We start from the raw sequence: 27,673 nt of genomic DNA on the forward strand, positions 1-27,673 counted from the left end.
TATTAAAAATAAATTGAGTTGTCTTGATGTCTTCCAAAATTGCATTTTTACTTTCTACTCTTTTTTTTTTTCATTATATAAATAACCTTTTTCACAAATATATGTGTATTGTGTACTGTAAAACATGATCATGTTATTTAAAGCGACATTAGCATACTATAAAAAGAGACTCGATGTTTTTCAAATAAAAGTAAAGTTAATATATAATCTATAACAATAATAAAGGGGATTCCTCTTTTTGTGTCCACATTTTATAATAACCGTTTTACCTTTATTTATTTTAAAAATTAATTATTTTATAAATAATTTATTTTTAATCATTTTTCTTTTTATATATCTTATTTTTCTTTTAATCATTCTTTTTTTTTGTTTTAAATCATTATTTAAATTTTCTTTATATATATATATATATATATTTTTTTTTTTTATATTTATAATTATTTTAAAAATTATATATTTGTTATTGATTTTTTAAAAAATGCGAATATACATACGCCAGTGTCGCGCTTGTGTGTTTGCTAGTTTTTGCTAGTTTTAAATAAAAATATTTCATAGTGATTAGCGTAATATATTATTGTCTGTTTCAAAGTGGTTGTTGGTTCAAAGTAAAAACGGTTCTGCGATGGTCTTAACACGCTTCCACCATAATTAAAAAAGTATTTTGAATCGCTTTCACAGTGTTTCATTAATATTGTTTTCTCTTCTAACTCTTCATTACCTCTCATCATCAATTCCTTCCATGGAATTCGCATCTTCATCATCCAAACTCCCACGGAAGTACGATGTGCTCATCAACTTCGATGGGGAAGAAATAGGCAGGAAATTTGTTTCTCATCTCGATTCTGTTCTCTCTGCTGTTGGACTCACCACTCTCCTTCATTACGACAATGCAGTGAAGTCAACGCACATCCAACAACCGATTCTCAATCTGTGTCGGATAGTAATAGTTGTTTTCACCAAAACATATTCTGAATCTGCTTGGTGTCTTCATCAGCTTCAACAAATCATCGAATGGCACCAAACTTATTGCCGACATGTTCTGCCTGTATATTATGAAATTCAGCCCTCTGATGTACGTCTTCAGAAGGGTGATTTTGGAAAGGCCTTCAAAGCAACTGCACAACGAACATTTTCAGAACAGGAACTGGAGCATGGCATGTCCAGGTGGAGCCACGCACTAACCAAAGCTGCAAATTTCTTTGGATGGGATGAGAGCAATCACAGGTAAATCACTCTCTCAACCATATTTGAGGATAGTGATTTAACTGTGTTAATACATGACTTCTATTTAATTTGAAGGAGTGATGCTGAACTAGTGGACAAAATAGTTAAGAGCATTCTTAATTTATCAGCTTTGTCTGCTACTAAATTCCCAGTTGGATTACAAGACCGAGTGGAATTACTAATTCTAGCTATAAACAATAAGTCCAAGGAAGTTTGTACAATAGGGATATGTGGAATGGGAGGATCGGGTAAAACCACCCTTGCCAAAGCCATCTACCATCAAATTCATGGTAGATTCATGCAGAAAAGTTTCATTGAAGATATTGCACAAGTTAGTGAACCAAGAGGGCGTATTCATTTACAGGAACAACTTCTTTCAGATATCCTAAACACAAAGGTGGAGATACATAGCGTTGAGATGGGAAGAAATATGATTCGGGACAGACTTTTTCAGAAAAGGGTGCTCATTGTACTTGATGATATGGATGACTATCTTCCATTATTAGATCTAAGGAAAAGTCGTTCATGGTTAAGTGAAGGAACTGTCATAATCATGACAACAAGAGACGAAGACCTACTGAGGAAACATCAAGTTGATTCTGTTTTTCGGACAAATCTAATGAATGAAAAGGAGTCCCTTGAGCTTCTTAGTTGGCACGCATTTAGAGAACCAAAACCAAAAGAAGAATACGATTACCTTGCAAGAAGAGTAATTTCTTGTTGTGGAGGACTGCCTCTAGCTCTTGAAGTCATTGGAAGTACTTTATTTGAAAGGACAGAAGAGGAATGGCATAGTATATTGTTTGAATTAGAGGAAACACCCATGTACGATGTTCAACTGAAATTGAAAATAAGCTTGGGTGGTTTACGCAATCAAATGGAAAGAGATTTATTCCTTGATGTATGCTGTTTCTTTGTTGGTAAAAACAGAGCCTATGCTACGAAGATCCTAAATGGCTCGGGAGTAGATGCTGATAGTGGAATAAGAGTTCTTATGGAGCGTAACCTCATTAAAGTTAAAAGGAATAACAAATTAGGAATGCATCCTTTGCTACAACAAATAGGAATAACAATTTTTCAACTAAATTCAACAGAAATACGACTGTTGTATGGTGATGTTATAGAATATGCCTTGAAGGTGAATACGGTAAGAACATTCTTTGTATGTGGTTAGAAACTTCTTTTGAAAATTGTTTAATTTCCCATGTACGCAATACAATTTTTTTCTTTGCTCTTTAAGTCACAGGGGAGAAAAGACTCTGAGCTATTGCCTGTGAGATTGCTTTCATCTATAAGAAAACCATCAAGACTGCCGAACGACGTTGAAAATTCTGAGAACCTTTCTCAGAAATTGAGATGGATTAGTTTGCATGGGTGTTCTTCAGAATACATACCTTTCGCCTTTAATGTCCACGATACAATAACGATTGATCTAAAACACAGTCTTCTTCGATTCTTTTGGGGAGAACCCCAGGTTTTATTACGAGCCATTCTTCATTAAAATACAAAGCTTAATTAAAATAAAATAGTCACTTGCTACTATCTCATTTGTTATTTCTGTCTCTAATATTTAGAAAAAAACTATTTTGGTGTAGGTTTTGAGATCGCTAAAAGTACTTAACCTTAGTCACTCCATGTACTTGACAGAAACACCTGACTTTTCTAGACTACCAAGTCTTGAACAACTCATTCTAAAAGATTGTCCGAGATTACGCAAAGTACACAGATCTATTGGACATCTCTGTTATCTTATACTGCTTAATTTGAAGGACTGTAAATGTCTAAGCAATCTCCCCAGAGAGATATATAAGTTGAAATCTTTAAGAACTCTTATCCTCTCTGGGTGTTCCAAGATTGGCCGAATGGGAAAAGATATAGTGCGAATGAAATCCTTGATAACTCTAATTGCTGAAAATACAGCAGTCAAACAAGTGCCCTTTTCAATTGTAACTTCAAAAGCTATTGGATATTTGTCCCTACCAGGATTTGAGAGATTGTCATGTAATCTTTTTCCTTCAATCATTATTCGGTCTTGGATGTCGCCAACAATGAATCCTGTATCCTATACTTATTCATTGAGCATGGATATAGATAATAGCTGGGATGATATTGTGCCATTGCTTGGTAGCTTGGCAAATCTTCGAAGTGTTTTGGTACAATGTGACACCGAGTTTCAGCTATCTAAGCAAGTACAAAACATTCTGGTCGAATATTTTTCAAATATTACAGAATCAAGAATTTCAAAGCAGCACTTTAGGTCTTCTTTGATTGGTGTTGGAGCATACTATGAATTCTTCAATGCTGTCAGCGGTAACATATCTGAGGTTCTTCTCTAACTTTTCCTTTGTGTATTACCTTCACCATCATTTTAGCTATTAATTAAGAGAACGTAAAATAATCCTATTAAAGTATCTAATAGAAACTACTGTCCTATACTTTTAGCACTGTGTGCTTCTACAGCTACACAACTTCATACAAAAGTATCTCATTTTAATAATCAAGTAACCAAATCATCGTGCTTATACTAAGTACAAGGAAATTGATTTCTTCTTTCTTGCTCGATTAGTTTCATACTTGTTTTATACTCAATGATTGTATAACCGGAAAGAGACGACAACAGAAATGGTTCTAAATCCATAACGACATGAAGGTGATTTTTACACAACAAAGCTACTAACCAAATTTATTTAAATTAATTACCATTGGTATCCTTTAATTATGTATTGCATTTTGTACTCTTTAACCACAAATAATGATTGTATAAGACAAATTGAGTAGGAAAGTTAGATAAATGACTAAGTTTTTTATGTCATGGTACAGGTATTGGCAAGTAGGGAATCTTGTGATGTCTCTCTTCTAGGTGACAACCATCCTTATTGGTTAGCCTATATGGGTGAGGGAGATTCTGTTTCTTTCACTGTGCCTCCACATAATGATGTGAAAGGAATGATTTTGTGTGTTGTTTATTTATCAACCCTTGAAATTGAGGCAACTGAATGTCTTAGAAGCGTCTTAATTGTTAATTACACAAAGTGCACATTCCATATACACATGCATGGCACAGGAATTTCCTTTAATGATATTGATTGGGAAGGTATAATGTCAAACTTTGGATATGGAGACAAGGTGGAGATTTTTGTGACATTTGGTCATGGATTGGTGGTAAAGAACACATTTGTCTATCTTATATATGGTGAATCAAATTACTTGGAAAAAGAGCCTACACCACAGAAAAACTCTGTCCTTAGATTCATAAAGAAAATTGTAGAGTAACTTCTCATAAGTCATTTATCTTCTTTGAGAAGTGCATGATCCCTTTAGTTATGGAATTAATCTGTGTCCTTCATTGAAATTCATTTTTTTTCCATCCTTTCCTTGTTTTTCCTTAGAGTATAGCTTATAGTTTAGAAATTCAGGTTCACTTTATCCTGTTTCTCACTCCTCACATTGTGCTTTCTCGCTTCACTTGAGCTGTTTATTGTATTTGTTTTCTTGTTACTTTTTGTCAATTCCTTTCCCTTTAAACATATAATATCTCATCAAGTAATCTTCTTAGATAAAGACATGCATTTTGAAATAAAAACAGACTCTGTTACGTGTTTTATTTTTATATCTGCTACATAGTCTCTGTTTTCGTTTCAACATAATAAGTGCATGATTGATTTCACTTTGAAAACATCCAAAATCAATTCCTAAAATTAATTTATGCTAATAAATTGTTTGGAGACACTTAAAATCAATTTCTAAAATCAATTGTAGAAGAAAAATTCACATCAAAGAAAAACAACTCTTTCTAACTCCTCCATCAACCAAAAAATTGATTTTCTCATATCAAATAAAATCAACTTTTTCAATGGGTTTCCAAATACACTCTAAGCATCGTAGCACGATCTGTTTTCGTTGTTCCTCTGTTTTTATTTGTTTTATGTATAATTAAATATACCAAATTTTTTGAATTGAAATTCATTATATTTTTCCGTTGTAAATGTTTTATCAAATATACTCACGATCTTACAAATTATTTTAATTTTGTTAAAAATGTTTTAAACGTAATTATTATAAATTAATATTCATTTCATATGACGAAATGTAATCTCTTAAAAAATAAAAAATAAAAACTATTTTTTACAACTGCAACTAATATTTGCTAGCGTACACACAGGTGCTGTCGCAACTGTGTATATGTATTTTTTAAATATGTGTGGTATCATATTAATAAGTGATAATATAATATTATTAAGTTAATATATAAAATAAAATAATATTTATTAAAAATAAAGTGAAATATATAAGAAAAGATGAAAGAATAATTGTTGATAAATAAAAAAAAAAGTTTGTAAAAATAATAGTCAATTTTCAAAAATTTAATAAATAATTATATTTTAAAGGGTAAAACTGGTATTTTGAAATGTGGACACAAATAAGGGAATCCTAAATAAAATAATATTTATTAAAAATAAAGTGAAATATATAAGAAAAGATGAAACAATAATTGTTGATAAATAAAAAAAAAGTTTGTAAAAGTAATAGTCAATTTTCAAAAATTTAATAAATAATTATATTTTAAAGGGTAAAACTGGTATTTTGAAACGTGGACACAAAAGAGAGAATCCTCTTTATTGTTATAGAAGATAGATAGATATAGATAGAAACTATCGACGGGAGCATTTTTATTGATATTTTAGACTTTATTCCGGTGGTAAAATTCACAAATGCTATGATAACTTGGAACAAATGCTTTTTCAAATGTTGTTTGCATAGAAAGTTCATTCACTTTTAGAAGTTAGGTGTCACGCATCTCTCGTAATCACATTTGAAGATTGAATAAACTCATTTTGTGAGACAACCTTAAGAGTCCTGAGAGTGTTTGCTTTGGTCTCTTTTTTCATATCTTGGATAGTTTTTTCAAGTGACAAATCCTTTTTCATACCTTTCCTTAATCCATTTTTTTTTCTACTTGTTCTCTTTTCTTCATTTTCTGGAATGAACACCATGACTACATGCTTCTGCAACACTCTTTGTTCTCCCATGGATGTTCGTCTTCTCCAAATCCTCTTGAATTAATTAAGATCCTCTCATTCTCTTAATGATTCATTAGTGAAGAGGGAATCTTACAAGTGAAGAGTGCATAACCAAGAAGGTGTTGCTAGAACAATTGTAGAATTTAGCAAAATTCGATGAATCACTCTTGAGACAAAAACATCCTAAGAGGATTGAAGGATAATGGAAGATCCTAATATAGTGAAGAAGAAGTCTAAACAACTCTCTGAGTTAAGGTTTATGGAAACCTTATCAGATAGACCAACATTGGATGGTGTAAGTTTCATTAAAATTCCTAATCAAGAAAATGAGTGGTTAATTTGCTTGGAACCTTTGACGAAGGAGAGGTAAAATGGGCAATTTGGGATGTGGGAGGGAAAAAAATCTAGGACCTGATAGATTTAACTTTATATTTGTCAAGCAACTTTGGCAATCCTTAAAAGTCTTAGTTAAAAGTCTACCAAGAGGAAGCAACTCATCATTCATATTACCCATCCCTAAGGGGGAGAATCCCTAGAAACTTTGTGATTACAGAACCATATCTTTAGTAAGTTTCATGTATAAAGTGATATCTAAAGTGATGGCCAATAGATTAAAACAAGTTCTACCATTGATCATGGATAATAGATAAAGTACCTTTTCTGGGTGAGAGGAACATGTTGCACATTGTTTTGGTGGCTAATGAGGTTGTAGATGAGGCTTGAAGGAATACAAGGAATTTATGTTTGAAGTTGATTATGAGAAACTCTACAATTCAATTTCATGGACATTTCTTCTTTACAAGCTTAGAAGATTATGCTTTCATGTTGGATAATCTTTAATTTTGTTAGATAATATTTAGATTATGGAGTTGTTTTTATTTAGCAAAGTGATAGGGTATTTTATATTTGGTGAATTAAATTTAAGTTAGTTGTTATTTTAGTTAGTTGGAGTATTTAAGAATTAGTTTGATAATATGGGATATTAGATAAGATTAGATTAGATTAAGATTTAGTTTGGTTTGTTAATATTTGGTTTGTAATTGGCTATATAATAGTCAATTCTCCATCAATTAAAAATACCACAGTGAGTTACATTGCATATTCTTTTAGTGTGTGAGATTTTCCAACAAAGTGGTATCAGAGCTTTATGCTCTAAGTACCGAGTGAATAGAGAGAGAGAGAGAGAGAGAATGAAACAAAAAGTGTGCGCTTGAGTGCTTTGGGAGAAAAAAAGAAGAGGAGAGATGGCAAAAGTTGTGAATGGTATGATGGTGCCGCAATTAACGAAGAAAACCAATTATGATAATTGGTGTCTGCAGATGAAGACCCTACTGGGATCCCAAGACATTTGGGATATAGTGGAGAGCGGATACGAAGAACCCGCGGAGGACACAAATCAGACGGTGGCCTAGATTGCTGCATTGAAGAAGACGCGAGTGAAAAACAAGTCAGCTTTGTATTTTTTGTACAATGTTGTGGACGAGTCAGGATTCGAGAAGATTGCAAACGTTGCATCTTCAAAGGAAGCATGGGATATACTAGAGGTTGCATACAGAGGGAACGACCGGGTTAGACAAGTCCGACTTCAAGCTCTCAGAGGAGAGTTTGAAGGGCTGAAGATGGAAGATAAAGAGCAGGTAACCGAGTACATAACTCGGGTAGAGAAGGTGGCCAACCAACTCGGCAGGAATGGAGAGCCAATGCCAGCAAGCCAGGTTGTGGAGAAAATCTTGAGATCATTAACAGATGATTTTGAGAGCATCGTATGTGCCAGCAAGTCAGGTTGTCAGTTCTCTTAGTGGAAGAACTTGTTGGGTCACTAGAGGCCCATGAACAAAGGAGAGGGAAGAAGCACGAACCGCGTGATCAAGCACTGAAGGCACAACTTGATTTGGATGAAACTTGGAATACTCAGAGCCGAGGTCTTAGAGACAGAGGACGAGGTTGCCGAGGTTGAGGTGGACGTGACCGAGATGATGTTGAAGAGAGCATAGATCAGACCAGGCAATAGAATTGGCATGGTCATGGTCAGGAAAAGGGCTAAGGAGATTGGTCCAAGTTATAAATGGAATGCTTCAGGTGTGGCAAGTACGACCATTACGCAAGAGAATGCAGACCGAGAAGTTGCTACAACTATGGCAAGGTCGGTCATATAGCAAAATATTGTCAATCGGAAAAAAAGGAGAAAAATATTCTCATAGAGGAAGACAACTAGGAAGAGATAGGGATTTTAATGATAATGCAAAACTCAGACGCCGAACTCAAGAGTGGTGAATCGGAAGCTAAGTGGCATTCAGGCCGTGTAAAGGAAAAGAGATCAGGTGACGCACTTAGTCCAGGTTGTTTAAACTCGATCAGGTATTTTGACACTGCAGCGAGTAATCATATGTGTGGAGATGAGAGTTTCTTCAACGAACTCAACAAGGTTGAGGCCGAATTCGTGTCATGTGGAGATGATTCAAAGATTGTGATAAAAGGGCATGGAACAATCTGGCACATGCAGAAGGATGGACGGGTTGGAGAAATTATGGATGTCTACTATGTTCTTGAGCTTAAGAGTAATATTTTGAGCATAGGTTAGATAGTGGAGAAAGGAAACTCGATTCTAATAAAGAACCAGGTACTGTACTTAAAGGATAAGCACGGGCGGCTAGCAGCCCAGGTAGAAAAGGAGAAAAATCGGATGTACAAATTGTAGTTAAGCATCTTGCAAAGATGTTTGAAACGTGCGGACAGTGATGGGGACACGAGATCCGTTCGAAACAGTGTGGTGAAGAAAGAGACAGGTAAGAAAATTAAAGCAGTGCGATCAGAAAAAGAAGAGACAACCAATCTTATCGAAGAAGTTGAAGAAGAAGCAGTGTTGTTGATGATGGGATGTAGCTCGAGGGATGAGCACAAACAAGTGTAGAAGCCAACAAGAAGGTTGAGTGTCATAAATCAAACCAGTAGCATGAAGAGGACGTCAAGACATGTAGATAACTCGGAAAGCTTGGCAGAAAGTGTGGAGATCTTAGACAACCCGAAAAGGGACTTGGAGAGCTTGGTGGAGTTTGTGGATAGCTCGGATCTTGAACAAGAAGAGTAGTTGCGTGTTGAGAAGGATCTGAGAGTTGTACTGGAGGTGCAAGATGAGAAGTGGTAATTGTCCGATCTCTTAAAGAGAGCTCGGCCTATTCAGAGGATTCTAGTTAATGGCAAGTCGGCCACAAAAACCATAAAGAACCCAACAAAGGGTAAGTCAGCTAAGGTTAAGATGAAATCAGTCAAAGAGAAGATCAAGTCGGACAAAGAGAAGAAATCGGCTATGGAGATAAAAGATTGTTCAAGATGATGAGAAGAAAAAATTTAAGATTATGGGGGAGTTTTGTTGAATAATCTTTAATTTTGTTAGATAATAGTTAGATTATGTTTTAGATTATGGATTTAGCAAAGTGATAGGGTATTTTATATTTGGTGAATTAGATTTAAGTTAGTTGTTATTTTAGTTAGTTGGAGTATTTAAGATTTAGTTTGATAATATGGGATATTAGATAAGATTAAATTAGATTAAGATTTAGTTTGGTTTGTTAATATTTGGTTTGTAATTTGCTATATAATAGCCTATTCTCCATCAATGAAAAATACCACAGTGAGTTACGTTGCATATTCTTTTAGTGTGTGAGTTTTTTCCAACATTTCATATAAAATGTTATGTTGGATCGTGCTCTGTATCTATTTATGTTAATGGAAGCCCTACTATTGAGTTTGTATGCAAAGTGTGGCATTAATTAAGGCGGTCCCCTTGCTTGCTTCTTAGTTACGGTTGTGGTAGAACACTTGAGTGGTTTAATGTTAGAAGTTATACGTAAGGGTTGGAAGATGGAAGTGTGGAAGTTGAACATCTCTAGTTTATTGATGATACGATTTTCCTTCGGGAAATGTCAATGAATATTGCATATGTTATAAAATGCGTAATAAGATGTTGGAAATTGTATCCAATCTCAAGGTTAACTTCTATAAGAGTAGGTGTGAGATTATAAGAGTTCTTGATTCCTTAACAAATACAGGCAAAGTTCTTAAATTGTAGAATCCTAACTATTCTTTTGTTTTTATGGAATTTAATAAAGTGGATATTAGGGATTGAGAAAATTAGATATTAGCTTTTCGTTTACCTAAGATTTTTCCTTAACTTAATGTAGAAAATGAGAAATTTGTTTATATAGGATTATGTAGTCAGGATGAGTGGGTTTGGAACCTGCACGGGAGAAGAGAGTGGTGTGTGTTAGTGGATAGTGTAGAACTTTATGGTAGAAGTAACAGGGTTCAAGTGCAGTGTGGCATTAATGATTAATGGATTCTAGTTAAAGAGAGTTGTGATAGGTATATTGTATCTTTAGTTTATGATATGCTTCATGCATTGGATTGGATTCATAAGTAAAATTGCAACATGGGCTGATATTGACAACTCAAAGTAATGCCTAAAGATGTGCTTTTTCATTTGCATATGCATGTAGATTAGGATTGCAACAAAAGACTACTTTAATCTAATGAACATGGTAAAGTTGGAACGGAGGGTGGGAGAGATTGTGGGTTCAACTCCCCCACTTTGGGAGTTACAAGGTGGGTTTGGAAGGGAAGGTGGGAGATGTATGGGTGATCATGGATTGGATTTTTAATGATCTAATCCACATCCATTTTGAATCCAAATCATTGGATTAGATTTTCGATCCAAATGCTTTTTTTTTTCAGAAAAAGTAGGTTGGATTTTTTTTTACAATTCAGATCCAAATATTTTGATCAATTTTAAATCCAGATCAAAATATTTGGATCAAGTTCAAAATCCAAAATCCATTTTTCATAAAATAAATTTAAATTGAATTTTTTAAAACTTGTGTTCATAGTGTCGACACAATAAAATTTGGCAGATTTTTTGTCGGGGACAACGAGACCAAATTTCAGCATGGGATGGACTCGACTGACTCTCGGTTGGGTTCGACCAAATTTTGGTCGAGCTTGACTTGGTCGAATTCGGCCAAATTTTGGCTGGAGTCGACTTGGCCGAATTTTGACTAGGGTCGACTCGGCCAAATTTTGGCTGGGGTTGACTTGGCCAAATTTGAACAAATTTCGGTCGGGGACGACTTGACCAAATTTAGGCCAGGGTCGACCCAACAATATTTCTGTCAAGATCAACTTGACTGGATTCAGTCAAATTCCTGCCAAGGCCGATTTTGCCTAATACGATCAAATTTTGGCCAAAGTCAACTTGGCCAAATATGGGCACATTTGGACTAGGGCCTAATCAGTCAAATTTTGATCAGGGTGGACTCCACTAAATTCGTCGGTTGGGACCGACACGGCTGAATATGGCCAATTTTAAATCAAGACTGTCTCAGTTGAATACAGTCAAATTTCGTTCAGGAATTACTTGACCGAATACAGCTAAGTTTGGACTAGGGCCGACTTGACCAAATTTTGGTCATGGCCAACTCGACTCAATTCATCCAAATTTAGGTCGAGACTGACTCACCTGAATACGTCAAAGTTTTGGTCGCGATTTGGACTAGGACCAACTCGACCAAATTTCAATCGAGGCCAACACAACTAAATTTTGATCGAAGCCAACTCGACTGAATTCAGCTGAATTTCAGTCGTGGCCGCTCGATTGAATACGGCCAACTTTCAATCGTGACCTAATCATTTGAATATGGTCAAATTTCATCCTAGGCCGTCTCAGCCGAATATGGCCAAATGTGGGCTAGGACCGACTCGGCCAAATCTCAATCGGGTCCAACTCGATTCAATTCGACCAAATTTTGACCGGAGCCAACTAGGTTGAATACGGCCAAATTTTGGTCGCTGTTGTCTCGGTCGAATACGGTCAATTTTTTTTTGGGTCAACTTAGCCCAATGCAGTCAAATTTGGGTTAGGATTAACTCGACCGAATACTTCCAATTTTTTTCCAGGACCGGCTGGGCTAAATTTCAATCGGGACCGACTTAACTGAATTCGGCCAAACTTCGTATAGGGTCATGCCAACTCAGTCAAATACGACTAAATATGGACTAGTCTGTCTGGACCTTTAGCCTAACCTAACCAAAAATATAAATTGGAAATTTGGATTGAATATTTTGGATTATCCATTTTGAAAATCTAGATTTAGAGAATGAATATCCAATCCATAAAATATATAAAATGTAGATCATACTAAAATCCAGATCTAATAAAATGGATTTTAAATGGATTGGATTTTTAATAAAATGGATATTAAATGGATTGGATCAGAGAAAAAGTGGATTGAATAATGAAAATTGGATTTTTTTGCCCACCCCGAGGGAGAGGTAGTGAGTTCAACTCCTCCTACTAACACTTAGGAGTTGCAAGGTGGGTTTGGAAGGAAGGGTGGGATCAACACCCAATTTCGTCCGACAACAAAAAATTAGTCAATTAACTCCAAAAAAATGAAAAAAAAATATACTATTAATTTGATAGTGAATATATTTATATATTGTATTTTTATTTTTGTTTTATTTTATTTTATTTTTTTATTTTGTTTTTACTTTCTTTTTTTTATTTCTTTGGTCTTATTTTCACTTTATTCCACCATTTTCTTTTTATTGACTTTTACCTTTACTTTGTTTTATTTTATTTTTCTCTTTTTCGTTTTGTTATTTATTTTTATTTTCCTTTATTTTCTTTCTTTTTTTACTTTTCCCTCTCGTTCTCAAACAGTTTTTTTAAAGAAAAGAAAAAAAAAAAGACAAAACAAGAAGGAGAAATAAAGGTCGTAGAGTTTGTAGTGATTGGACTTAAGCAGACTAGCTTTTCCTTATTTAGGTGAGGATCAGGCATGCAAAGTCTGATTTGCAGTGAGTTTTATACGCAAAAATGGAAATTGTAGTGTGTGGAATGGTGGGATGGCTGAGATGCAAGAAGCAACCGCCCTCTAGCACAAGGCTTAAGAATGCTAGAGCAGGAGAGAGCCGTTGAAAGGAGACACAACTTTCAAACAGAGAAGAGGATTTTTATCACTTCAAAAAATATGGTTGAGAACACGGAACGAAGGGAAAAAACGGGAGAATAACATTTGGAGAATAGAGGAGATACAAGCGAGCCAAGGAGGGAGGAAAGAATGTGAGACGTGAAACCACCAACTGATAGAGATTGCAAGCTGCAAGGTAGGTACTTCATCTGAATACTTGAGTGCTTGAATGTTTAAGATGAACCTGGTGCAGTTGTGTGTTTGAGAATGTGGTCGTATATTGATGGTTGCGTGTCTTTTATTTGGCTCATTGAATCTCTTGTGTGCATTTCTACATTACTGTTACTTGAATCCTCCATTATCACCCTCGTCATCCTCACACCCTCATAGTACCTCCGGTCCTTAAAAATGTCATTTCCCTTCCTTCATTCATTCACCTTCGTCGAAACCAATCACCTCCATATTACTTCATATTACTTCTCCTGCAGCCTGCACTTTGAATAGAACCTTTCACCATCATCCACCCACCCCCTTCACGCTTTCACCAATCCATTCTCCTTCACCTTCACTACTCCATTCTCCTTCACATGTGCTTCACCGTAATCAACCAAAGCCCAACGCAAACCAGTTTCATCCCCCACCTCATTATCCTCTTTGCTTCACCATCGTTCCCAATCCACCAATACTTTCACCGTTGAACTAGTAACACATACCCCGCATACAGAACCAACTTCATCCTCAATTTCACAAACCTGCAACCCACACCCAAACAAGTCGAAACCCATCTCTACTTTGGTCTTCAAGCCCAAGTCTACACCTTTATTCACGTCACATACTTTCATTAGCACCCTCACACAGATTTCCAGCTCTAAAATCACTTTCACCGTCACGCACTCTTCCACCATCGATTCATTTTTTTCCTCATCTTTATCATTCACCTGCGCAAAATCAAAGAACAGATCACCAATTCCAGTGCCAAACAACCACTTCCAATCGAAACAGTGAAACAGAGAAAAGAGGACATCGCCGGCGGCATTGCCGGCGGCGAGTCGGAGCTTTAATCTGTAAGGTGTGGTCACGACGGTTGCGGGTCCAGACGTGGTGGCTGGCGCGGTGGTGGCGAGCCGCAGAGTCTTGGGCACCTTTCTCTCTCGCGGAAGCAAAGGATCATGGGTTTGGAGATGAATGGCTGCGGCGTGGGCGCCTGCGACGGCTGGAGCTGCTGACGGCGACCTGCGGCGACCTCCGGCAAGCTGAACCTTGCGGCCGTGAAGGGGATCAGTGCAGCCCCTGTTTGGAACGCGCTAGGGAGAAAGGGTTTCGCGCGTTGCGGAAAAAGAAAAAAATAGGTGTGTCGCCGGTGTCGATGGGTGTCGCCGGCGAGCTCCGTGCGGTGGTACGGCGAGGCAGAGACGGAAGTGGTGTGCTGATGGTCGGTGGCAGTGGCAGCATCTTGGTGTCGAGAGAGATGGAGAGGAGGCTTTCTTTGAGCAATTAGGGTTTAGGTGTCTCATATGCCACATCTCCTTTACTACGTGCACCCCACTCTTAATCCTACACCCCTTCTTTATATTTTATATTTTAATTGAATCTGTTTCACTTTTCTTCATACACCTCGGTTTTACTTACCCGCACCCCTATATCTCATTTTTGTTGAGTTTGTTTACTTTCTTTGCGCACCTCCATAATTACTGACCCCATTCCCCCTACATGCTTCATTGTCTTCTTGGGCTTGTTCTATATTTACTTGTTACACTCTCATTTTTATTGTACACACCTGATTAACTTCCTGCACCACCATATTTTGTTAATAATTTTATCCTTTTATTTATTTATTTATTTTATTATTATATATTTGAAAAGTATAAAAATTAAAATATATGAAAAAATATATAGAAAAATCTATAAAAAAACCAAAAATAGTTTTTTTTCTCTTTATTGTGTTTGTCCGGTCGTTCGCACCGCGTGACACTCATTTTCAAAAATACCAAAAATAGTTTTCTTTCCTTTTTAATGTCTGTCCGAACGCTCGTGTCGTGTGACACATATCTTCAACTAATTCAAAAATACCAAAAAATACAAAATTTTCAAAAATACATAAATATCAACATTTTCAAACAACGTCTTTCTAAGAACTACGTGATCCTTGATTCTCCACTGTGAGATACGTAGGAGCAAGGCCAGTCCTTGTCAGGTTCACCTCCAAAAAAATCAAATCTTTTTTCTCAATTGTTTTCCAAATCGTTCCTCCTTAAGAATTACGTAACCCTGATTTCTCATTTTTAATGAGAATACGTAGGACCAAGGTCAATCCTTGTCGGGCCCAAAAAATTAAAAAATATATTTGTTTCTTTTTAGCATTTTTGTCTTATTATTTTTGGGGAAAATTAATATTTTGAAAACCACATCAACTTCGCATTTTTAATTAAAGGTACCGCCCTCGGGCGGGCGCGGTAGGGTGCTAACACCTTCCCTACGCGTAACCGACTCACGGATCCAAAATCTGGTTTTTCGCAGACTTGTTTTATTTTTATGGTTTTCCATAGTTTTCCAGAATAACTATGGTGGCGACTCCAAATCTCTTTTTCAAACCCGTTTTCTTTTGGTTCGTCGTCTCGTCGCGATTCCAGTTGCGACAACTCCCCCACTAACAAAATTACTGACTATTATCATTCACCTTATAACACCTTGGGCAGTTACGTTATACTTAATCTTGTTGGTGGTTGTTTGTTGGCACGATATATATGGAGTGATGCAATATCATTCTCTATATTGTCAGACCACAATTATGCAGCTTAGGTAGGCTGGTGTTAAGACTCGAATTAGTTTCATGTAGCCTTCATTAGTTTTGCTATGTCTAGTCCTTTTATACGAAGTTGTAAGAGATACTAGTTCCTTAAATTTGGAATTGAAGACTTGTTAAAAAGTTTCCAATGTTTTTGCACTTGTTTTATTTTGCTATCAACTATATCTGATTGTTTCACTCTATTGATCTCATGTACGAAGCATGTTTATGCAATTTACATAAATTAAAATCGAGTGGTTGTTTTAATGAAGTTAGGTTTATGAGTGGTTGGTTATGATGCATGAATACTATATGTGTATCAGATAGAAGAAGAATCCAATACACCGATACACTTATTTTGAAAATAATAGGATATGATATGTGATATATGTATATCGAAAAGTTTACAATAAATATATGATTGTTATCATGTGAATCCAAATCAAAATTATATGTATTGAAGTTGTAAACATAAAAGGTTATAAATTATTGTCATAATAAAAATATATTGCTTTAAAGACTAAATACTTCATTCATAAGTATCGGACAAGGGTACATGACCCAAATTGAAGCATCGATGCATCATAGGTGGTATGTTTTAAGAGGTTTTCATGCACAACCTTATGTTGATTTAGCCAACGAGTGGGGATTAGTGTAGGCAACAAATTTGATTTCAAGGTTTCGTTGTGTTATGTCTCGGTGTGGGAGGTTTTTCTGTAAGCTTAATTTTTCTCTCTTTTAGAGTTTTTTTCTTTCGCTAGTTGTAAGGTACTGATAACTCAATTTCAATACCTTCATATTGAAGCTTATTGCACTCACTTGCCATTTTAGTTTCCTTTATCTTTAAATCTTAGCTTAAAAATGTGATATTTTAAAGTTGTCTTCAAAAGCTGCAGTATCGCCTGGCGGTATTTATTACCGCCCGACGCATCTTAAAGGATCATTTTCCACTGTCACGTTCCCGCCTGGCGCTATCCTTCTTTCGCTAGGCGCTGGCAGAAAAATGCTAATTTTTCAGCACTGACCTTTGCTTCTTGTTTTGATCATAACTTTCTCTACAGGTGTCCAAATGAGTTGGTTCTTGTTGCGTTGGATTCTACACTCAAAGACCTTTAATTGAAGTGGTAGAATGCAATTTTTGGAATTTTGTGTGAGATGCAGTTTACTCTGGAAGATGGCAGCAGTTACAAAGGAAAAAACCACCTCATGTTTTCGTTGAAAATTTGGTGCATTTAGCAAAGCCTTGAAGCAGACCCTTCCTTCACCTAATGGGCTTCTTCTCTGCACATGGAATAGCCCAAAAAGGGAGCTGATCTAGGGTTGGCCATCATTGCCACATCAGCAGACAAAACAGAAGAAAACTCTGTAAGGACTGGTAGCACACACACTAAAAAAAAAGCAGGATCAGCTTTTGGCAGCTTTTGGACAGAATGTTGTTGGGAATTTGGAGAGGCAATTTGGTGCAGAGGGGCGGGGCTGGAATTGAAAAAAAAAAGGGATAGAGAGAACGAGGGAGTGTTTTCAGGGACCATTAGTGTGCAATTTTCTTTCATTAGCTCTTAGACAACACCATCATTCTGGATTCTCTGAAAAAAAAAACTTTTCTCTTCAAGTTCCTCGAAGATGAATTGCTGAGCACTTTGCATTGTGATATGGATTGTGAGTTTTATTTTAGTTTGCTATTCAGTTGTTATTTTGATTCCAAGACTATGTAAGTTGAAACCCATGATGAATGTTCTTGCCAATTCAATCTGTTGTGGGAGTTTTATGTCTTCAATGAATATTTCCAGCTTGCATTTTACACTTAGCTTCTGATTTTATATTTTCATTTTGTTCTGCACTTCATTTGCTGCTGTCCATAGAGCATCCATCTTGGTTGATTACATCCTAGTTTAAAGTTACTCTGCATTTTTATTAGGTTTAATTTACAGTTACTGTTTAAGCTTTCCATGATATACATTGCAGCTCTGTTTTTGGCTCCAGATGACTTGGTTCAGTCACTGTTTTATTGGTTTCATGCTCTTGTGATATGCCAAATCAAGTTCTAAATTAAAAGGGGGCACTAGCTAGTGGAGTACGTACACATCATTTTTGGTTTTGTTTCCCTTTTTCTTAGTCATCACTTTGTTATTGATTTTTAGACACTAGCTAGGCCAATTTTTGTTATCTCTTTCAAATGTTGTCATTTCTTCTACTTGTTATCCTTGCATTGGTTTCATGGCTACATACATTCTCATTTATTCTACTTTTAAGAGTCTAGCATATTTCTTATGAGTTAGTTTCATTAATTCATCACTTTATAAATGCATTTGTTTTAATTTCTTTGTCTATCTTTTATGCTTTTAAAAATCTCCCAACAATATGTATTTAGCATTCAACCCACTCATTGCATTGACTCCATCCTTGGACTGACTTGAGTTGATCCTTATACTGCATTAGTAAAAGGTGATTAATTCAGTTTGTTTGGGACAGTTTAGGCGACAAAAGCTGTCTACCAGGTACTACTCTCAAGGGGAGAATAACATGCAATAAGTAATTTATCTATTCATATAAGTAAGTGTGATTTGTGATTAGTGAAATTTCTTTCCTAATTGTTTTATGAGAGAACTAAATGTAACCTGAGTTTTAGTTTACCAATTTACTTTTTTGTTGTTCTATTGAGTTTTTTGTTCATTAAACAATCTAGTCTAATCTCTATGATGGTTTCAAGGGTTATTAGAGTCAATTATACCAACATGTGTGAGAGACTCCTGGTATTAGAATCATGTAGATTGATAACGTCAATTTCTACCCATTTTTGTGTGTCTATTGTCATGAATAATGCACTATTTCCTAGCTTTTATCTTGTTTTATCCTCAAATTTATTTGTTTTTGTATTATTTTGTATTTTTGTTGTTTTATGCTTGTTTTTATTATTTGATAATCAATTATCACTTATGATAATCAATTATCTGTGGAAATTTAGATTTAGCTTTTCCTATTTTTAAGATAATTTCTACACAGGCTTCTATAAATAAAGTGGTAGGCTTTCATTTGGAACACACATAAGTTAGAGAAGTATGAGTACTTGAGAACTCTCTATGGAAGGCTTTGGAAACCTAGTGTGGGTAGAGCAATAACTTTCATCAAGTGAGATCTTGAATAATTGAGTGTTGTTGTTGGTTCTAGGTGAAGTCGTTCATCCTTTGTTGGTTTTGAAGGAGGTGTTTATTCCTTGTGGATTTCGAGGGAGGTGTCTTCATCTCTTGTAGCTTCAAGAGAGGTGTTTTTTAAACCCTAAACTTTTTCACTAGTGCAGTTTCATGTTTAGACAATGCCCTATATGCCTCGGTTCTTGCACAAACGAGGTAGATAAGGACACGGTGGCATTTTTGTGATTTCGAACAACTTTTATGCCTCGGTTAATGAAACAACCGAGGCCTATGCATGTTTATGCCTCAGTTATAAATTCAACCGAGGCAGTAACGCTGCCAGAAATTCACACTTTCCTGTTTTTTTTAAAATTCAAAAATAATTAGGCAGTTTTATGCCTCAGGTTCCACTGAACCGAGGCATATAATGGTTTACTACAGCGAGCTATTTTTCCACGTGGCTGATTTTTTTTTTTTTTGCGTGAGTATATGCCTCGGTTATTCACTAAACCGAGGCCTATAAATGTTTATGCCTCGATTTTAAATCAACCAAGGCAGTAAGGCCAGTTAGGTTTTAAAAACCCAAATCCGCTGCACTATAGATGCATCTTCTACCTTCAAAAATCAGCGCTGCTTGTGCCTCCACGTCGTTCCGCCACCACTGTTTTGCGCCTCCACCGCACCGATTGGCCATCAAATTGGTCGTTCTTGTTGGTCCTTCGTTGTCGGCGTGAGAGTAAGCATCATGGTGGTGTCCCTGGTGGGTTTCATCGGCGCGTGTTACCGAAACAAGTTTCAGATGCGGCTGTACCTGGTGGTGATGTTCGTGGTGATTGCGGTCTTGATCGACTTCATCATATTCGCGTACGTAGTGACAAACAAAGGGTCGGGTTGGAGGGTGATGAACCGGGCGTATTTGGAGTACTACTTGGAGGACTATTGGAAGATAGGGTCATGCATTAAGGATTCCCATGTGTGTGTGAGGATGGGGAGAACCATTAATGGAGTTTGTGAAACGGCTGAAATGTTCTACGTTAGACACCTCACACCTATTCAGGTATATGCATTAATCATCACTTTTCTTTCATTTTCCTTTCTCTGTTCACTGCATTTTCTTTCTTTTCTGTCTCTGTTTCTTCAATATTCTGGACCAAGCATATATAAATATATAAATCTTCATTGCACAGTAAAGCAACTAACAAATTTTACCCAACAAAAACAAATTCATATTTCTTTTTGCTTCTTAGAAATTTCAGGTTCCATAGTTGCCTCGCTGATGGCTTGAATGTAGTGGTGAGGCTGTGTGGATGAAGAGAAGGTGAGTTGTGGAATTTGAGGGTGTAGTTGAAACGTGGAAGTGAAATGAACGTTGGGTTTTTGGGCATTGAAATGCGTGAAACAAAAGCAACAGTTGCAACTCTCAAAGGGACAGCCATTGTTGCTTTGTTTTGTGGTTGTGTTAGAATTTTTCTTTCTTTTTTTATAAATGGTCATATGTCTCAGTTGAAACAGAACCGAGGCAATAAATGTATCTTTCTGCTACGGTTAAAACAGACCCGAGACAGTAAATATTAAATATGCCTCGGGTTTGTAACCGAGGCATAAAGTACTATCTTTTTACCTCAGCCGTATATGCCTCGGTTGCGGACCCAAAGCCAAAAGCTGAAAATAACCGCTGTCATTTCCCTTCTCTGTACTAATGTCTTATCTTTGATTGTATTTGTTGTTTATTTTAGTGACTGGGTTAATATCGTTTTTTAGAGATTAATAACTGGACATAGGATCTTTTTATCCGAGCCAATATAAATGCCATGTGTAATTTTCTCTTCCTTACTCTCTTTATTTTATTGTGGTTATTAAAATAAAGAAAAGAATTTTAATTGAGCTTTGACATTAAAACGAAAAAAATTTTAAAGCACAATTTTTATTAAGAATCTAATTCAACCACCCTCTTGGCTCTTTTTTTTTGTCCTCACGCTTAATCATTCCATTGTGCGATTCTAACACATATTTTTCCAATTGACCACCAATCGAGTGTGTGAAAAAAATATTGACCTATGTGATAATTTTAGAGTTATCAACTTCCCATACCTCTAAAGTAGTAGCATAATCATCAGCTTTGATGTCAATCGATTTTTCCTTAACACTTGAAATATAACATCACACGGGCTTTCCACGAAGAAATTTTTTCATAACATAATTCACAATAGGAATAATTTTTACAATCTAATCTCACTAATATACGGAAGAAAATCATCTTTACACGTCGCCCAAACAAATCGAATACAAAACAGAAATGCGAACCACACAAAGGAAGAGAGCAACACGTAATACAAACCCAATATTAAAGGATTTGAAATACCTTCAAATGACATAAAGAACTTGGTGTAAAACCTCCAAAAACGCCTCAAGTAGAAAATAAAAATGCGATCGGGTGAAACCTTAAAATTTGCGACAAAAGGCTTTGGGCTTAAGCCTTATGGCTTAAAGCTTGGGGTTTAGGAAAAAGGAACCTGGGAGAATCCCTTCTCAATCATAATATTTGTGAAACATTGTGAAAGAGGATTGGGGCTTAGGGCTTAGGGTTTACGAAACAAGAACTATTAGAAGAATCCCTTCTCAATTATAAAATTTGTGAAAGAGACTTAGGACTTAGGGCTTAGGATTTAGGAAAGAGGAACTTATGCAAGAATCCCTTCTTAATCATAGGTCATTTGGGGTTATGATATCATCTAGAAAACAAAGAAGTATATGAAGAACGAGATTATGTAGTATTGATTGTATATAATATTACAAGATATATGTTATATGTACACAAAATTGACCCTAAAAAACACAAGTAAATGGATTAAAACATATATATATATATATATATATATATATATATATATATATATATATATATATATATATATATATATATATATGCGCGCGCGCGATTTTTTCATCGTAATGAGGATCAATTAAGAAAAAAAGGTAAAAAAAAAGGGTGAGGTGGGAGGAAAAGAATATATACGATAGTTTTTGCCTTATGTTCATGTATTTTTTTAGTGCTTGCACATAAAATACTTTTGTTTTAATTTATTTAATACGTCAATTTAAATTTTAAATTCATCTACATTAGTCTTATGTTATGATGGTTTGTCGTGAACAGTTCTTTAACAAAGAATAACAAGGAAAACTAAAAACAACATTTTACCGTGAGGAAAAAATTAAGAATAAATCACATGCATAAAAGTACAAATACATAAAATAGTTGCCAACAACCAAAGTTATGATTAAAATAATAAATTAAGAATTGTTTAAATTTTTAGAATTAGGCATTGTTTCTGCGACTATAAGGAAATATTAATCTTCTGCCTACTTTGAATGGTTTTGTTTCTGCACAGAACATTTATCTTATTACACCTTCCATGGAATCAGCGTCTTCATCATCCAAACCCTAGTGGATGTACGATGTGCTCATCAACTTTTCTGGAGAAGACATTCTTAGGAAATTTGTTTCTCATCTCGATTCTGTCCTCACTTCTGTTGGAATCTCCACTTTCCTTCACCACCAGAGTGCAGTGAAGGAAACGCAGTTCAAAGAACCTATCCTGAATATGTGTAAGGTAGTAATAGTTGTTTTCACCAAAACCTATTCTCAATCTGCCTGGTGTCTTCATCAACTTCAACAAATCATTCAATGGCACGAAACTTATCGCCGACATGTTCTGCCCGTATACTACGAAATTCAGCCATCTGATGTACGTCTTCAGAAGGGTGATTTCAGAAAAGTGTTCACAGCAACTGCTCACCAAACGTTCTCAGTACAACAACTGGAGCGTGGCATGTCCAGGTGGAGCTATGCACTCACCAAAGCTGCAAATTTCTTTGGATGGGATGAGAGCAATTACAGGTAAATCACTCACTCAGCAAAAATATTTTAACCTTCAACTTTAATTAATTTTGGTAATACATGACTTCTATAGTTTGTATTGTACTTGAAGGAGTGACGCAGAACTAGTGGACACAATTGTTAAGAGCGTTCTTAATTTATCAGTCTTGTCTGCTACTAACTTTCCAGTTGGATTACAATCCCACGTGGAAGATGTGATTCGAACAATAAAAAAGAAATCCACAGAAGGTTGTACGATGGCGATATATGGAATGGAAGGATCTGGTAAAACCACCGTTGCCAAAGCCATCTACAATCATATTAATGGTACATTCAAGGAGAAAAGTTTCATTGAAGATATTTCGCAAGTTAGTCGAACGAGAGGGTATGATTATTTACAAGGAAAACTTCTGTCAGATCTCCTGAAATCAAACGTGGAGATACATAGCGTTCAGAAGGGAAGAAGTATGCTTCGGCGAAGGCTTCTTAGGAAAAAGGTGTTGATTGTACTTGACAATATAGGTGAGGATGGTCAATTATTAGACTTATGCAAAAATCATGCATCGTTCAATAAAGGAACTGTAATAATTATTAGTGTATAGGATACCTGAAATAAGCTAAGACAGTTGTCAGTATTTTACATTATGTTGTTTACACTTGCTTTGCTTTCGGTACATGTTCCTACTTCAATATATAATGAGGAGTGGCTTTCATGTCTAACCAATAATCAAATACTACAAAGTTTATTATGGTTTTGTTACACTCTTCATCTTCTATTATACTTCAGTAATATGGTATCCAGAGCCATTTCAAATCTAACAATGGCGTCCTCTCAAAACACTTTTTTCTCTTCCACTCCTACTTTTCATCCAATTTCTGAGAAACTCACTGATTCCAATTTTCTCCTATGGTGGCAACTAGGGGTGGGCATGGATTGGATTTTTAATGATCCAATCCACCTTCATTTTAGATCCAAATAATTAGATTAAATTTTTGACCCAAATTCATTTTTTTAGTAAAAGTAGTTTGGATTTTTTTTAAATCCAGATCCAAATATTTGGATCAAGATTTAAATCCAATCCAAATATTTGGATCAAGTTCAAAATCCAGAATTCATTTTTTATAAAAGAAATTTAAATTTAGTTTCTTAAAACTTGTTTCATTAAGGCATGAATGACCCGGATGGGCCCGACGACTCGGACGAGACCAACGACCTGGACGACCCAGACGGGCCCGACGACCAGGACTGGCCAGACAACCCGGACAAGTCCGATGACACGAACAGGCTCGACGTTGTGAACGGGTCCAACGTCCTGGATGGGCCTGACGACCCGGACAGACCCGTCCAAAAGTCAGGCCCAATCGGGTAGTCGAGCACGTTCGAGTCGTGGGGCCCGTCTAGGTCGTCAAGGTCGTCAGGCTCGTCCGTGTCACCGAGTCCGCCTGGGTCGTCAGGCCCATCCGGGTCGTCGAGCATGTTCGGGTCGTCGAGCCCTTCCAGGACGTCGAGCCGGTCCGGGTCGTCACGCTCGTTCGTGTCGTCATGCCATCTGGGTCGTAAGGCCCGTGTAGGTCTTCAGGCTCTTCCCGGTCGTCGGGCTTGTCTAGGTCGTCGGGCCAGTCCGGGTTATCGGGCCCGCTTGGGTCGTCTGAGTCATTAGGTCCGTTCAGATCATCGGGCCCATCCGGTCGTTCGGCCCGTTCGTGTCGTCGTGCCCATCCGGGTCGTATGGCCCGTGTAGGTCTTCGGGTCTGCCTTACTCGTTCAATTCTTCGAGCCTGCCAGACTCGTTTGGGTCATTAGGCCAGCCTGACCCGTTCGGGTCGTCGGACCCGCCTGACCCGTTCGGTTCTTCGAGCCTGCTTGACCCATTCGGGTAATCAGGCCTGCCTGGCCCATTCGGGTCTTCGAGCTCGCTTGGCCCGTTCGGATCTTCGAACCTACCTGGCCCATTCGAGTCTTCGGGCCCACTTGGCCCGTTTGGGTCTTCGGGCCCACCTAGCTCGTCGGGTCATTGGGCCCGTTTGCCCCATTCGGGTCATCGGACTCACTCGAATTTTCGGGATCGTTGGGTCCGATCGACTCGCTCGATTTGTCGGGCTCGCCTAGCCTGTTCATATCATTAGGCCCGCCCAACCTCTTAGGGTCGTCGGGCCTGTCCGATCCGTATAGGTCATCGAGCAATACCCGTCCAAGTCTGAATTTAGCCTAGTCCATCTCAACCTTTAGTCTAACCCAACTAAAAATTTAAATTGAAAATTTGGATTGCATTTTTTGGATTAACCATATTTAAAAATCTTGATTTATAAAATGGATATCCAATCCATAAAATATATAAAATGTAGATTAGATTGAAATCCATAACCATTAAATGGATTTTAAATGGATTGGATTGGAGCAAAAATGGATTGGATTAAGAAAATTAGATTTTTTGTCCACCCCTAGTGGCAACAAGTTGAGCAAGTCATTAAAGCGCACAAACTACAATGTTTTGTTGCGAATCCAATTATTCTGAAGCGATTTCTAACTGAGGAGGATCGTGCTCTCGGAAACGAGAATCCAGAGTATTGTAGTTGGGAACAGTAGGATCATATTCTTATGTTGTGGCTTCAATCGACACTTTCCTCCTCCATTTTATCTTGTTTGATCGGTTGCGCTCATTCCTATCAGATTTGGGAGCAACTTCATAAGTATTTCTAGAAACAAATGTGTGCCAAGGCACGACAGTAGCGCACTGAACTTCGCACGACGATGCTTGATCAAAAAACTATGTCTTAGTATCTTCTTCACATCAAATTTATTAGTGATGCTATTGGATCTTGTGGTAATATTGTTCTCTCTTGTGAGCACTTAGATGCGATCCATGAAGGTCTGTTAGAAGATTATGATCCGATTATCTCAGTTATTGAAAGTGATAAGGAAGAAATCAATTAAAACTCCTTCGATTACTATTTCTCAGGATGGATTCTATGATGTGCCTAACGGTTTTTGATATGCGAACAAAGGTAACAATGGTTATGCTGGCAAGTTTCATCCAGCTGGTCCTTTTGATATTGATCCCCATTTAAAAAGTCATTCTTCACATCCATTTGAAAAATCTTCCATTGAAAAATAGAAGTGACAATAATCAAGATACGAACAGTAGTCATATTTTCCATAGGAGCAAATGTCCCCTCATAATCCATGCCATACTCTTGAGTATACCCTTTAACAACAAGTCTAGTTTTATACCTTCCAAGTGAACCATATGATTTTGTCTTAATTTTGTATACCAAACGAGATCCAAAATATAATGTTTTCGTGGTGGTAATGGAACTAGGTCCCATGTATGAGTCTGATGTAGAGCAGTAAGTTCCTCAGCCATAACATTATGTCAAAGTGAAACAGAAACAACCTCTCTATAGGATGAAGGCTCATGAAGACGATGAATAGAGGCAATAAAAGTAGCAAATGAATCAGAATAAGAGGAATAAACAAAATATGGTAGTTGAGTAGACTTACGATATTACAACTGGGACAAACAAGTTGCAGAGGAATGACAATCTCAGGAAATGATTGAGGAGGTGTAGTAGGGGAATCAACATATACAACCTCTGGTGCAATTTATGTACTAATACAACACAAAAAAACATAAGATTAAAAAATAAAACAAAAAAGTATGAAGTTATTTTTAATTTTTTTTAATAAATAAATAAATTTTTTTAACAACTCTTCACACTCCTTAATGCCTGAATGCAACACTCTTTCTTCCCAGAATTTCTCTTAGACTTAATTCTCCAGCAAGAACTCAAATCACTCTTTAGCGAAAAGAACAATGAACTCTAATGCTCTTGCACTCAATGTTCTTCCAAAAGAACCTACTCTGAGAAGCCCTCGCTTATATAGAGAAAGGACATGCAAGATTCAAAGTTACTTTAACCACGCGTAATAAAATTCACCTTTCTCTTATATAGATAAAACTCTTTTAGGCTTTGTTAAAAATTGTTGAACTGCAAAAATCAAGAATGCCTACAACCTAAACTACAAAGGAAAATGGAAGATTCCATGGATTGCTAACCTAGGTAGATTTATTTATATTGTCGTGCATTCTGGTTTTAGAATCAAGAAGTAAGAACCAGTGCATTAAAATAAAATAACTAGCCTATACTTTTAAGCATTGTTATTTATGTAAACTTGTAATTGTTTCAAATATGAAGTGTACTGATATTATAATTTTATAGGGATTTTAAAACTATATCTTACAGGTTTTTATAGGCTAATTCGACACTATAGGTGTTAGTCTCTTATTTTTCCATTTCACTACGTCTTCCCTCTCCCTATTAAGTGATGTACATGCTAGTTGTTTCATTAATATGGTTAACTAAGGTAAGTCCCATTCAAACTAACCTCTCCTCCACTCTATATCCCATTCCCAAACGTCAATGTTCCATCTCCCTAACACAACGATTGTTCTGTTCTTACTAATGGATTTGACATATAATCTTGTATAGTTTTTATGTAATGCTTGTTCAGTAATTCATTTGTCATTTCAAAATTTTATCATGTTCCCTTTCCTATTTTCCACAATATATATGGAAAATGATTGAATAGTTCGATAAAGAATTATTCTTGTAGCCAGTTCTTATTGGTGCCTTTGTCATTGAATAAAGGAATTTCTTCATTCTTTCTT

General features: G+C 36.4%; 2 protein-coding genes and 2 pseudogenes across 3 annotated transcripts; all 4 read left to right on the plus strand.

The window, feature by feature from the left end:
* The first annotated feature begins 696 nt into the window (after positions 1-696).
* Positions 697-4,544, plus strand: LOC114167027 (disease resistance protein RPV1-like). Of its 2 annotated transcripts, none has more exons than XM_028051934.2 (5): positions 697-1,224; positions 1,300-2,371; positions 2,465-2,698; positions 2,820-3,548; positions 4,045-4,544. In XM_028051934.2, the coding sequence occupies exons 1-5, from the start codon at positions 740-742 to the stop codon at positions 4,495-4,497; spliced, it is 2,973 nt and encodes a 990-aa protein (XP_027907735.1). In that variant the 5' UTR covers positions 697-739; the 3' UTR covers positions 4,498-4,544. The 2 variants fall into 2 exon arrangements, with proteins under 2 accessions (XP_027907735.1, XP_085523795.1); XM_085667669.1 differs by having other exon boundaries at positions 2,471-2,698.
* Positions 4,545-7,489: 2,945 nt separating this feature from the next.
* Positions 7,490-8,826, plus strand: LOC146882033 (uncharacterized; annotated as a pseudogene).
* Positions 8,827-19,871: 11,045 nt separating this feature from the next.
* On the plus strand, positions 19,872-20,391 carry LOC114165130 (tetraspanin-3 pseudogene; annotated as a pseudogene).
* Positions 20,392-22,533: 2,142 nt separating this feature from the next.
* On the plus strand, positions 22,534-23,605 carry LOC146882034 (disease resistance protein RUN1-like). The gene is made up of 2 exons (XM_085667245.1): positions 22,534-23,024; positions 23,116-23,605. The coding sequence occupies exons 1-2, from the start codon at positions 22,576-22,578 to the stop codon at positions 23,603-23,605; spliced, it is 939 nt and encodes a 312-aa protein (XP_085523371.1). The 5' UTR covers positions 22,534-22,575.
* The last annotated feature ends 4,068 nt before the right edge of the window (positions 23,606-27,673 follow it).

Source organism: Vigna unguiculata, chromosome 10 (genome assembly GCF_037176805.1).
Source record: "Vigna unguiculata cultivar grain cowpea cultivar isolate G323 ecotype 2 chromosome 10, ASM3717680v1, whole genome shotgun sequence".
NCBI lineage: Eukaryota > Viridiplantae > Streptophyta > Magnoliopsida > Fabales > Fabaceae > Vigna > Vigna unguiculata.

Excerpts from the sequence above, each read along its gene's own strand:
- LOC114167027 (XM_028051934.2), top strand. The coding sequence starts at position 740 with ATGGAATTCGCATCTTCATCATCCAAACTCCCACGGAAGTACGATGTG. Across the intron at positions 1,225-1,299 it reads TGGGATGAGAGCAATCACAG|GAGTGATGCTGAACTAGTGG; the intron begins GTAAATCACTCT and ends TTTAATTTGAAG. Across the intron at positions 3,549-4,044 it reads TCAGCGGTAACATATCTGAG|GTATTGGCAAGTAGGGAATC; the intron begins GTTCTTCTCTAA and ends GTCATGGTACAG.
- LOC146882034 (XM_085667245.1), top strand. The coding sequence starts at position 22,576 with ATGTACGATGTGCTCATCAACTTTTCTGGAGAAGACATTCTTAGGAAA. Across the intron at positions 23,025-23,115 it reads TGGGATGAGAGCAATTACAG|GAGTGACGCAGAACTAGTGG; the intron begins GTAAATCACTCA and ends TTGTACTTGAAG.